We start from the raw sequence: 12,255 nt of genomic DNA on the forward strand, positions 1-12,255 counted from the left end.
CGGATGCACCAATCAAAGTGGGTAAATTCTTTACCTGGTCAGGACTGAAATTTACAGCTCCTGAAGGGGGTTTTCGCTGCCGCTCTGCAATGTCCGTTGGCGATATTACTGTTACCGTACTGGTCCTTGTCATGCTCGGCGATCGAGCCCCGGAAGTGCCGCGAGCCGCGATCATACGACGCCGCAAAGTGGCTGCGTGCCGACAGAGTAAGCACTACGGGGGACTATCAGGCTTCAACATTGTCAGCTCATATTGGCCAACAACGACGGGTAGACTCTAGACACAGATTCCTCTAGGCACTGGGTCTTTGACAGAAACCCAAGTGTCACGTCTCGTCTCGATTCGTGGCCTTGCTTCTCTGCAAACTGCGTTGAAAAAACGTCTCCTGGTGGGAGAAAAAAAAAAGGGCCAAGTGATTGAGAATCCACCCCTGTTTCCACCCAGCAGGCGGCCTATCCAGAGCCCATGTGAGGGTCTCCTTCTGATTGAAACAGTCCATTGAATTCATTGGACGAATGCCTCCGTCTGTTGTACTGTATTCCACGCAGAGCTTGGCCGTCGACTTTGCATCTCCTTTTGCTCCTTCCCAAAGCTTTTTCATACTTGGACTTGACTCCATTCATCTGGATTCATCAATCTCGCGACTGTCGCTGTCTGACTACTACCCTGATCAAAAGTAAGTGAGACGATAGTTCCTTATCGCGACGATGTCTTTGGTGCCCGCTATCTTCTTGGAACCGATCAGTGGCGATGGTCCGCGTCGCCTGCCAGAATCTGAATAGTAACCTGTACCGGGGAAAAGAAGCCTTCTAATATTCGATTTAGCTGCAAGGTTACCATCGAACAGCTCCTGCCTGCGTCCACGATCGAGGCTGTTGATGTCTTGATTTTGTAATTGTTCCGCGAATGGACAACGATTTTGAACTTTTCTCCCCCCCCGTCGCCAATGTGGCGGGGAGGAGTTCACAGGGAACGATGCACAATTGGGGAGCTCAGATCAAGACTGGACCCAGTGGATGCGATGGGATGAGCCCGTATTTCCAGAAAATGATTTGAAAGAGATGAGTCCATCATTGAACGGCACTTTTCTCTCTCCCAATACAACATCCAGCTCCCCGGACCATATAACTCCAACCGGCTTCTCTCCTAGCCTTCCCACTGGCCTCATGGAGATACCTTTAAACTCTCAGAATGGAGCAAATCAAACGTCCCCAAACAGTCGGGCAGTGCCCCCGAGGATATCCGAGCAGGCACAAATTGGCCTCATATCTCATCTCCAGTCTCGAGCGTCGACGCAAACAGGAAGCGAAAGACAAGTCATGACTACATGACTACCCGATGAGCGCGACATCAAGTCTTGCTCAGCCCAGCCAGAAGATGCCGGCAAAAAAGCGTGCTCACAATGTAATTGAGAAAAGATATCGGGCCAACCTCAACGAAAAAATCGCCGAGCTGCGTGATAGCGTGCCTAGTCTGCGAGCGTTGAAGAATCCGGCGGGCGACTCAAATGAAGATGAAGAAGATGCCGATGGCACCACCCCTGCCAGCAAGCTAAATAAAGCATCAATCCTGTCGAAAGCGACCGAATACATCAAGCACCTGGAACTCAGGAATCGACGCTTAGAAGATGAAAATACGGCTCTCAAGAATCGGCTTCGCGAATCAGATAAAGCGGCCAACCAGGCAGTCACGTCAGGGGCTTCAGTCTCATCACCAAGCAACTACACAGCGTCAAGTGATCCGAGCACATCGCCAAGCGTGTTCTCCAACCCCGAAGAGAGCAACGAGAGTGTTGCCTCAACGTCGCACCCCCCCGAGGGACTCATCAAAGTACCGGACGCGTTCAAGCGTCTGCGTGAAGAGGGTGCAAAAAGTGGAGGTATTTTCTCGCAATCATACATGCAGTCGGCCTCCCGGTCGACGGACCGCTCTCAAGACGGGGGATCACGTCGAAATGCCAGAATGCCGAATAAGTATATGCTCGGCGCACTAGCTGGTCTGATGGTCCTGGAAGGCTTCGGATCCGATAAGTCGGAGACTGAGCAAAAAGGCTTGTTTTCAATCCCCCTCAATCTTCTGACTTGCTTGCATCTTCCTCACAACGCGTACGTCGAGTATTACATGAAGAGTTTATGGTCCTCTTGGCAGACTCGCGCCTTTTTCCACGTGCTCTCGTTGGCCGGTCTTATTGTGGGCAGTGCTTTCGTTGTCTTTGTGTATTTATTTAATGCCCAACCCGTCACTCAACGTGGGCCAGGTAAGACTGCAGCTGAGAGTCAGCATGCGCCGTTCTCATCGAGTGACTTCCGCCGCCAGGCGTGGCTCACAAGCATGCAGCGGGTCGGTGTTCCTCGCCACAGATTCTTCCGGGAATGGTACGTTGTGACATCGCGATGTTTTGAGTATGTTCTTCGCTGTCTGATGGGTTGGAAATTGTACTCCTGGGCTACCGGCATCACAGAAGAGGACGAAAGGGGCCGCGTCAAAACCTGGGACATTGCCATCGATGCGCAGCTCACGGGAGGCGATGTTGAAATCAGCAAAAGCCGTCTTGTCTTGACCATTTTTGCCGCTGGGACTTTGCCACGAAGCCCCATGCGAATGATGCTCAAAGCCCTTCATGTTCGCATTCTGCTGTGGCGTGTTGGCCAGTCGGGCTCATGGACGTGTCGAGTGTCAAATGATGTGGCACGTGCGCTGGCCAAATATCAGTGGGCGGTTGCCCGAGAGCTCAACGATGCTCTACCCCGCTGGCCATCCGGATCAGTTACCAGGTCACTTGTCTGCCCTGGTCAAGCTTGATTGCGAGGATGTTATGATTGACAGTATCATTCAGCGAGCTGTCAATCTGACTTGGAACAGGCCTACGCAAGAGGGCGCAACCGATGACGAAGTACTGCTTGATGTGGTGGAAGAAGACCCTGCTATTCAATGCTCTGTCGATGCTCTTGCAGCGTGGTGGTCGAGCCATTTGCTACAGAATGCTCTTCTTAACTATCTAGAGGCTAGTGAAGGATCTTCAACTTCCAAGAAAAGCCGCGACATCTTCAAAGAGAAGATTCGCATGGCTCTTGACGTGGCACCCCGATTGTCCGCCGCGTATACCCGCGCCCTTGTCATGAAGGCAGTTTTCTTCGACAAAGATCGAGTTGAGAACGTCGGCGCTGTACTTGCTGCTCTGCCTCGGGAGAGATTGGAGTCCGAAAAGAGCCACGCTGCCAACTTTGTCGATTCTTCACTTCCAATCTCTGTTCGAGACGAAATCTCTCTTGCTGTTCGTTGCGCCATGATCTTGGCGGTTGTGACGCCTCGTGAGCAAGGCGAAACGCCCCTTCCTGAACCATTCACTGTTCAAAAAGCGATTAATTGGTTCAACACGCTGCCTGTTGATCCCGTTGACCTGAGCCTGCTTGGGTTTTCTGCCGTCTATCATCTTTCGCATTTTGTGGCTTCTGGTGTGGACTATATTGCCTCGTCGGAATCCTCGGCGGCCGCATCGTCCGTGTCCGAAGCTGATTCCCCCGCCGAAGACCAGAAGAGGGACAGGCCGTTGTCATTTAAACGGAAAGCCGCTGTCAAGCCAGCGGAACTCCCAAATCTGGGCCGCGTGGCTGCTAAGCTTATTTACTGGGCTCGAAACGCCTACAATCCCGCATTTTACGGCTTCTCATCCAACCTCGTTGAAATTATCGTCAAATCTTGCACGGAAATCTGCTCCGGGGCTGGCATTGACGTGGAGGACTACCTGCAGGCTATTTCCGAGCCGGTGCCCGTTCGGAAGCGTCGACACCGGCGTCGTCGCCGAGAATCTCAGCAGGTTGTTGAACCCGAACCGATTCCAGACGTGACGGGGGCATTACCCGGGAAGTCTTCACAACGGGAAAGATCTTCGAGTAACGACACGGGCTATGGCAGCCTAAGTCCAGGGGAAGAAGTGAAGGTCAATTCAGCCACGAGCTGAACTTGTTGCGCATGCAATAACCCTCAACCCCTTAAAGCCCTCTTTTCGTACTGCCAGAGGTCAAGCCATCCCCTGTGCCGGTTTGGGACTGACGAAGAATGGACCGCTGGACGAGTTCATAGGGATACACAGGGGATATAGAGGCAGCACCCACAGCGCTCTTAGTTCTCCATCTAAATCATTTTCAAACCTTTCACAATCATCCTTTCCCTAGTTCCCGGGGATGACGTTTCTTCTCGTGTACGCCTATATACACGAACCATGAATACCACTCATTCTGTTGACACACAAAAGCAACCTAGCGTCAATATTCATCCCGAGATTCTAAACGGGCGTTGCGCCGGATGGGTGCGTGACATAACATGTCCTCCGCGATCCGCGCTACTTTTCTCTAAACTGATGTCTATGTAGTGCGACTCAAAGGCAGCTTCGACGAAGGTCTAGATCGCCGGGCAGGGCCTGGAACCACGAATCTTCAAAGTGCAGCAAAACGGGAACATGCACCGTATGAGACAGACCCTGAGTACCTCCGAGGATCAAAGGGGCGTGATATAATGTGAAGGTTCCTAGTCGGATCTGTCCAAAGATCGGATAATAGTCTGCTTTGATCAGGCGACATCGAACCTAATTTTCTCCCCTGCCACGCTCTTGGAACCACTTTTGAGACGTGACTTGAACTGTGCGAACTACGGAGTTACTTAGTCTTTCACGTCGCAAGGCAACGGCTGGAGAAAAAATCCGGGGTTTCACTTGCTATTGATTGGCAGTTGCGGCGTCATACCTCCCAACGATGTCTCCACCGAAGGAAATTCGAATCTTTACTCAGCTCTTGCAACGTTACCGTTGCGTTCCAAAGATTCTGGACGAACTGGGTGCGCTATGGAATCTGCCTGGGATTGTCCAAGACACAAGAGTAGAACGGCCTCGAGTGAATGACGTAGCGATGTCCTGTGACGGTGTCTCTGTTATGACATTCCAACTGTGACCATGAATTCAAGTTCACAAGGATAAGACCTACCTCCGCCTAAACCAACTGACCATCATGATCTTCTGACACCCTCTCCGGTCGGGGTTGAAGTCTGAGGAATGTTGATGTGGGGTGTCCATCCCTTGGAGCCTCTCTGCCGAAGACGGGGGAGCCTCGGGAGTGGCTGCCGCAGAAACTATCTTGCATATCACCCAATGTGAGCCCTGTGGATTTCCGCTTCCGGATGTGGAAAGACTATATCGATTAGGGGGAGAAAAGGCTATTCGGAGAGCACAGAGGAGTCTAGACCGTCTATGTCAGTGCTTGACATCTTTGGATGCCTGTGCCCTCATACCCGTTAACGCTGACGAGTTTAGAGTAGCTGTTGGCCACACCCTTGACGCATTGGCTAGCTACGTCAAACTCGCTAAAAATCGGTGAATGTGAAAGGTGATCTGCAAGCCGATGATGGTCAAAAGACCAGTTTGACAGCTGATCGCCGTATTGTATGAATGAGCCGCGTAGGGGCTAGATGCAATTGGACAAGCACAACGTCTCAATCTTGTGGATCCAAACCGCGCGAAGGGCCGCTTGACGTGCCCTCGGTCTCGAGTTCTTCGCCAAAGTCACCCAATCCGGGCGGTTACACTCCCTGGTACCTTATGCCATGGCACATTTCCGAGCAAGACGAGCCGTGGGGACTTCAAATAGGAATGACACAATGACAGAATGACGAACAATCTTTTCTTCTTCGCGGGGGGTGAAGCTGTGCTCTGGGGTCCATGACGGCATACCTGTGCACGCGGGTATCAAGCTCACATCTGACACAACCGTGCGGGATGAAAGGAAACAAGCTTCATCGTCTGATGTAATATTTCGAGTGCCTGTGCTTGTGCATTTTAAGCCTCTTTTCAGAAAGCACATAAGTTGTCCCTCGAGCCACACCCACCCTGGCCACAGCCAGACAGCCACGAAACGGAGTCGCAGGACACCTGCTCACTTGGGGGAACTCGCCCACAGGCCACTCGAGTCATTCAACATTCACACAAGGGAGAAGAAAGCATTTGAACAATTATCATAAACATGGGGGTCGAGCTTCAAGGGAATGGCGTGGACGAGCCGCCCATGAATCCAACATTAGCGGTTCCCCTCTACGCCGTGGCAGGATTCGCTACCGTTTTGTTCCTCTGGCGGACCGTGATTCGCATTCGACACCGACGTCGGACGAACAAAGCTCAACAAGATGTTGACCAAACGCAACTTGCGCGCACAAACCAGTGGAATTCATTATTGAAGAAGCATTTCTCCTACGCTCCCGTCTACGGCACCCGCCATAGTCGAGGATTCCGACTGTTGCGACTGAATCTGGGCACTGCCCCCTTGCGGATTGAGGTGATGCTGCTGGTCACATACTTGATACTCAATCTGATCTTCATCTTTGTCATGGTAGATTGGTGGCAGGACTACTCGGAAAAGATGTTCCAGCTCAAGTACGCGGCTGGCCATTTGGCTGTGATGAACACACCCGGGCTAGTATTGAGTGCTGGCCGGAACAACCCATTGATACAATTGCTCGGGATCCCATTCGATACTTTCAATCTGATGCACCGCTGGGTCGGTCGCGTGATTGCTGCCAACGCCGTGGTTCATATGGCCGCGGTTCTGGCAAACCAGGGCTATCAGCGTGAGTTCAACCCGCCCACAGTCGAGAAGAGTCAAAAAGTATTGCCCTGATTTCTGACAACCTGACCAGATGGCGCGGAATATATCGCGTACACTATTTGGCGAATGCCCTTTTATATTTATGGGCTCATCGCTGTGCTCGGCTTCGTCTTCATTGTCTTGCAGTCATGGTCGCCGGCCCGACATGCGTTCTACGAACTCTTTTTACATCTGCACATTGCCCTGGCTATCATGTCATTTGTGGCGCTTTGGTATCATCTGAAGAATCTGTTGCAGCAGCGTGTGCTCCTAGGCACGCTGATTCTATGGGGTCTCGATGTATGGAATCTATCGTCAAATCCGCTTTTGTATCCTTGGGTGGTTTTTGGCTGACAATCTTTACAGCGCGCAAGTCGGCTCGTCGTCCTTCTCTGGCGGAATATGGGTAAATGCCCAACAAAGGCTACTGTCGAGCTTCTTCCTGGTTCTGTCGCTCGAGTCGATATCGAGGTCTGCCGAGCGTGGAAATTCCGACCTGGGGAGTACTTGTACCTCTATCTTCCGTGCTCTGGTCTCTGGACATCCCATCCTTTTACCGTCGCCTGGACGTCTTCGTCTCCGGCAGACTCACTCGAGAAGCGTCACTCTGGGGATTCCATCACCTCACTTATTGGTCGGTCCGGGAAGAAGACCATGTCAATTCTGATCAAGAGTCAAGATGGCTTTACAAAGAAGCTATATCGAAAGGTCGAAGATACGCTTGATGGACGACTGCAGGCGACTGCATTGGCCGAGGGACCATTCGGTAAGACATCCGCAACGGACCCGACTTTCGAGCCATGTACTCTGGCGGTATCTGACCTATAATGATCAGGTGGACTTCACTGTCTCGACTCCTATGGCAGTCTGCTTCTCGTCGCCGGGGGCATAGGCATCACCCATGCCATGTCCTACTTGTGCAAACTGGCCAACGATATTTCGTCTCCATCCTCTCACCTGAAAGCCACTCGTAAAGTGCATCTCGTCTGGATGGTGCGCAGCTTGAGTAAGTTCCCACCCCCCCAACACTGTTCTCACCATTTCATCCCATCTTCCATGTCTGACCCTCTTGCCAGGTCACCTTACTTGGATTCAACCATGGATGACCGAGCTATTCGCCCATGATTTCCTTAATCACCTCACCCACGCTGGCGCCACGGGCCCCCACAAAGGTCTCGGAACGATGCTCTCCATCAGCATCCATGTGACTGGCCACAAGGACGATCCCGAAGACTACATGCCCGGCCCAACTCCCAAGTGGATTGAGAATGCTCCTCGTCATATCCCGCTTGTCATTGACCACGAACGACCAGATATGCGGGCCCTCCTCGAACGAGAGCAAGCCGAACAAATTGGCGCACTGGCAGTCAGTGTGTGTGGACCAGGCAGTCTTGGAGATAGTGTTCGTGACGCGGTTCGCCATGTTCAGGGGGAGAAGATCGTTGACCTGTACGAGGAGACATTCTCGTGGTGACGGGTTGAGGTTCTTTCCTCATTTCATATCTACGTAATCGTGTATGTTTGAATCAAATACACTATATATGATACAAGTTTCCCGTCGCGCACTCTACTGGAGAATTTGTGCCGATTTTTGACCTGCACCTAAATTTGGAAAAAGAGGCGCGGCTGTGGGGTGGGTTTCCAAGTATCGGGTCGATTTTAATGGAATAGGTAGGGAATTGATAGCTGGATGGGAATATTCGCGGGCCAAAAGTATTGCTACAGAAATCTTTGTCACTTCCACATCATCGATCTCCCGCGGGCTCGTGAAAGTATGTCCATTTCGAGGCTTTCCTAGATTACGACGGGGGATTGATGAATATCTTTTCTTGACTTTCAATGCTCGAACGAACTGGGCGTATGAGGAGAATAGGGACATATGATGTACTCTGTTGTAATTCAATTCATCCAAATGAGACCGTGTCTTAAGTCTAATATTCCAAGTCTGTCTCATACTGTCATCAACAACTTCTAAATTCAAGCAACGAAACCACACGACCGATTGTCGTTACAAATGTTCATTTCCTCGTCCACGTCGAGATATTTTTTTCCAATTTCCTACCCCATCGCACAGATACACACCCGGTCACGCACCCTCCGCCAGCGCCCATTGCACCAAATTCACAATCATATCACTGACGCGTGTGTTACGGGGGATCTCATGGCCTCCCTCGTGGTCAAACGACTTTCTCTTGCTTGGGTCACACACCGCAGACAAGTGGACACCTGCGGAGAAGCGCGGATCCTTGGAACCATAGATGTGCACCGTCGGGATCGACACTCGGAAGGGACACTCGATCTCCTGGCGCAACTCCTCTTCGGACAACCCGCTCGTGAGCGAGTCCAGCCCCGACCACCGATTGGTGCCTTGACTGAGGATGGCCGCGTTGCCCGCTTGTTTGGCCAAAGCGTTGCGCGAGGCGACGTCGCGCTCACGCGCCTCTGCCGACACGTGGAAGCCGAGTTCTTCGAGGATTGTCATCGAGGGACCGCCGCAGATGAAGATGGCTGATCGAAAGGGGGGCGGCAAGTGTGGCGTTTCTTCATGATGGAGGAGCAAGGCCGCCGAGCCCAGCACGCAACCTTGGGAGAACATCATGGCAGCGTCGTAGGGGCCATTGCGGGCAATGTAGTCGTTGAGATTGGCGACCGCGGCGCGGACATCTTCGACCGTGTCGCCCTGCCACCAGGAGTAATATGGGGGATCGTAGAAAAGATCGATTCCGGCGGCGGCGGAGCTGGCACAGGGACCGTCGAGAAAGTCGAATTCGATGGACTGATCTGGTAATTTGGCTCGGAAGGAGGCTGGTGGGGCAGAATAAGGACTAGTCTTGTCTTCGGAGGGAGGAGAGGTTGATTCTCCACGAGGATTCTCTCACAAGTTTGGGACCGGAAAATCGCACCACTGGTGCCTTTTCCGTGAAGGCAAAGAACCTTCATCTTTAGCTTCGAGGATCCGTGGATCGGCTTTGGTTCGGGACAAAGGTGGCTGAGTCTACGCTTCTTGAATCCTGGGCCGAGACTGGGAGGTGTGGAAGCGGTGGTTGGATTACAGAGGCCGAATTGCTCGTCTCCAGGTTCGCTCGGATCATTTTAGTTGCAGACTGGCACTAACCGCCCCCCCCCTTGATCGTGTTTCCTCTTCTGTCCAATGAGGCTCTGGAGAGTTCCCGCAGCTCGCGATATACTTTTCTTTTTTTGAATAGGGCACAGGCATTGCTCTGCGATCTTCTGGGCGGCGATGTCAAGTCTCGAGCAGAGTTGTGTGCAGTACGGGTCACGCAAGTTACTCTCCAACGCTGGCCGGCGACTGCTTAGGGACCCGCCGAACTGCCTACGAGTCGAAGCCAAATGCTACCTGGCCAAGTCCGAGAAGCATGAAAAGGTCTTTCATCCAGACATACCTGAGACCACTCCAGTACTTTCTGGTCGAGTCTCAAGCAGTGCGAGATGACTGTTGCACTTGTGGGAAGGGGTACTTCCGTTTCGGGTAGTCGTTGCGAGTCGTTGCGAGTCGTTGCGAGCTGTTGCGAGTCGTTGCGAGCTGTTGCGAGCCTGGTCTCGTGATCTCCCCACCAGACCCGAGTGGTTTTCTCAGCAACCAAGGGAGACGTAACTGATCGAATAGACGCACCTAGGATGAATGGATAAAATTGAAAGAATTGTGACGTCGTGGGCAATGTATTTAAGCTAGAGTGCCTGTCCGACATGGGATCTCAGCCTAGGCAACTCTTCATATACAACTCAGCCGACTTGACACACCAAGTGACCTGAGGCGTGTGCAAACTTGAGAGTCAAGACTACCTCCAGGACACTCCTTCGTGATGACAGCCTCACCGACGACGCAACTCGTGATCGAGCCTTTGAGCTTCGTGGACCGAATCACCCCACTATGGAGATACCCTCTCCTCTGCAAGTGTCCCCCGGCTCTTTTGGTCTTCCGCTCACCAGGGCGCATCCTCCTCCATCCTCGATCGGATTCCATGCCACACGAGTGAAGAACATACGTGTGCGCTTCTGACTCTCGGATGTACCTTAGTCTCTCGATTTCTGGTCGGGCTGATCTCGGTCAACTGGTCTCCCCCCGAAGTAGCCAGCCTTCACTGGCGCCAAAAATGCACGCTGGCCTTTACGCAGGCATCCCGAGCAACCTGGTCGAGTCGCCAAGGGGAACAGTCACGCAAGTTGTTAACCGGCCCTGCTCTGAAGCAGTACTGCCACAGTCATGGCTTGAATCATAAGGCCGTGGCACTGGGTCACGACACCGTTCCACGTCGTGGAGAAGATCTTCCAACACCCATTCCAGTGCTTCACTTCATTGCTGCTCCGCAAACGCAGCCAACTGGGCCGACAATCCTCTATTTCCATGGTGGCGGATACCAGCTGCCAATGGAGGCAGGCGCCCATGGCCCCTTTGCATTGAAATGTGTGGCCGCTTGTCATGCCCGTCGGGTGGCATTCTTGGAGTATTCCTTGACCCCGGAGCACCAGTACCCCTGTCAGATGGTCCAAGCCGTAGCGGCGCTTCGATATCTTCTTGAAAACGAGGGGCTCTCGCCCGAAAATATCATTCTGGGAGGGGACAGTGCTGGCGGACATTTGGTCCTAAGTCTCTTGACTCATCTTGCCTGCCCATCTCCATATGCGTCTCCTGTCGATCTCCAAGGCCGTCAATTCAAGGCGGTCGTGGGCGTGTCCCCATGGTCGAAGCTGAGCTGGCCACAGGCCCATGCTTTGCGCCCCGCACCCTACGATTTCATGACGAAGGAAAGGATCGAAGAAATCCTGCACATGTTCAATCACCCATCCGACGAAGTCTGGGGGTTGTTGGGTGAGCAGCAGGAGCTGCTCGCAGTGTGGAAGAAGGCACCTCCGGGCTCGCGGACAGCTCGGTCCTTCAGCCGCAAGTGGTTGCTGACTATCGGAGACGCAGAAATCCTGTACGACTCGTGCTTGGAGTTTGGGCAGGGACTCCTGGACCTCGAGGTGGTGCGAATCGACGGCGGAAAGGCACTTGATCTGGTGCAAGAATTGGATTATGTGCTGGCCGTCGCCCCCGGCGAGGCGCATGTCCAAGCCGCTTTGGATTGCGCCACTGGGGTCCAAAATGGCAGGATGCTCACGTCCATACTTGCCTTCTTGGCCGCTTGCTAAGTAGGGGTAGTGTGGAAAGGAATCCGGTGCGAACAATCAGCAGAGCATGGATCACCTAGAATCGGTGGCGACTTCGAGGCGTTCTACTGGCTGGACCGAATGCTTCGGGACCTTTATCGCTCGTCCAACATCGCCAGGCATCATGTTTAAATTAGTATAGCTAGGACCAAACACTTCTTCCCACCCCCCTTTTCCACCTTCCTCGAGGGCAATGAGAGCTGATTGCGCAGCATTATGGGTGACGTAACCTCAAGTCGCCATAGATTATCACCTATCACCTATCTGATCGAATCTGCACCAAGTCTGCACCAGATCATCTGTCAACCTTAGCTTCCAATGCACTGAATGGGCGCCAAATCTCTCTCGAATCATCTCCAATACAAGGATTCTGCCGTCGGCGGGGATTTTGCCATGCCTATGGCGCCGCCTCGCTCCGTAATGAAATATGCACAAATCACACACTATTGTTCA

At 52.7% G+C, this 12,255-nt stretch overlaps 4 protein-coding genes across 4 annotated transcripts; 3 read left to right on the forward strand and 1 right to left on the reverse strand.

Annotated features, from left to right (window-relative positions):
• Window positions 1–1,339: 1,339 nt before the first annotated feature.
• Window positions 1,340–3,962, forward strand: POX_b03295 (uncharacterized protein; the record flags this gene model as incomplete). The annotated part of the gene is made up of 2 exons (XM_050112194.1): window positions 1,340–2,775; window positions 2,864–3,962. The coding sequence occupies 2 exons, from the start codon at window positions 1,340–1,342 to the stop codon at window positions 3,960–3,962; spliced, it is 2,535 nt and encodes an 844-aa protein (XP_049972540.1).
• A 2,050-nt stretch (window positions 3,963–6,012) lies between these two features.
• Window positions 6,013–8,104, forward strand: POX_b03296 (uncharacterized protein; the record flags this gene model as incomplete). Its single annotated transcript, XM_050112195.1, has 5 exons — window positions 6,013–6,613; window positions 6,683–6,930; window positions 6,997–7,396; window positions 7,466–7,636; window positions 7,707–8,104. 5 exons carry the CDS (start codon window positions 6,013–6,015, stop codon window positions 8,102–8,104), a joined length of 1,818 nt encoding a protein of 605 aa, XP_049972541.1.
• Window positions 8,105–8,716: 612 nt separating this feature from the next.
• On the reverse strand, window positions 8,717–9,570 carry POX_b03297 (uncharacterized protein; the record flags this gene model as incomplete). The annotated part of the gene is made up of 2 exons (XM_050112196.1): window positions 8,717–9,435; window positions 9,510–9,570. The coding sequence occupies 2 exons, from the start codon at window positions 9,568–9,570 to the stop codon at window positions 8,717–8,719; spliced, it is 780 nt and encodes a 259-aa protein (XP_049972542.1).
• A 952-nt stretch (window positions 9,571–10,522) lies between these two features.
• POX_b03298 (uncharacterized protein) lies at window positions 10,523–11,784 on the forward strand (the record flags this gene model as incomplete). The annotated part of the gene is made up of 2 exons (XM_050112197.1): window positions 10,523–10,637; window positions 10,670–11,784. 2 exons carry the CDS (start codon window positions 10,523–10,525, stop codon window positions 11,782–11,784), a joined length of 1,230 nt encoding a protein of 409 aa, XP_049972543.1.
• Window positions 11,785–12,255: the final 471 nt, after the last annotated feature.

This window comes from Penicillium oxalicum, chromosome II (genome assembly GCF_001723175.1).
Source record: "Penicillium oxalicum strain HP7-1 chromosome II, whole genome shotgun sequence".
Taxonomy (NCBI): Eukaryota; Fungi; Ascomycota; class Eurotiomycetes; order Eurotiales; family Aspergillaceae; genus Penicillium; species Penicillium oxalicum.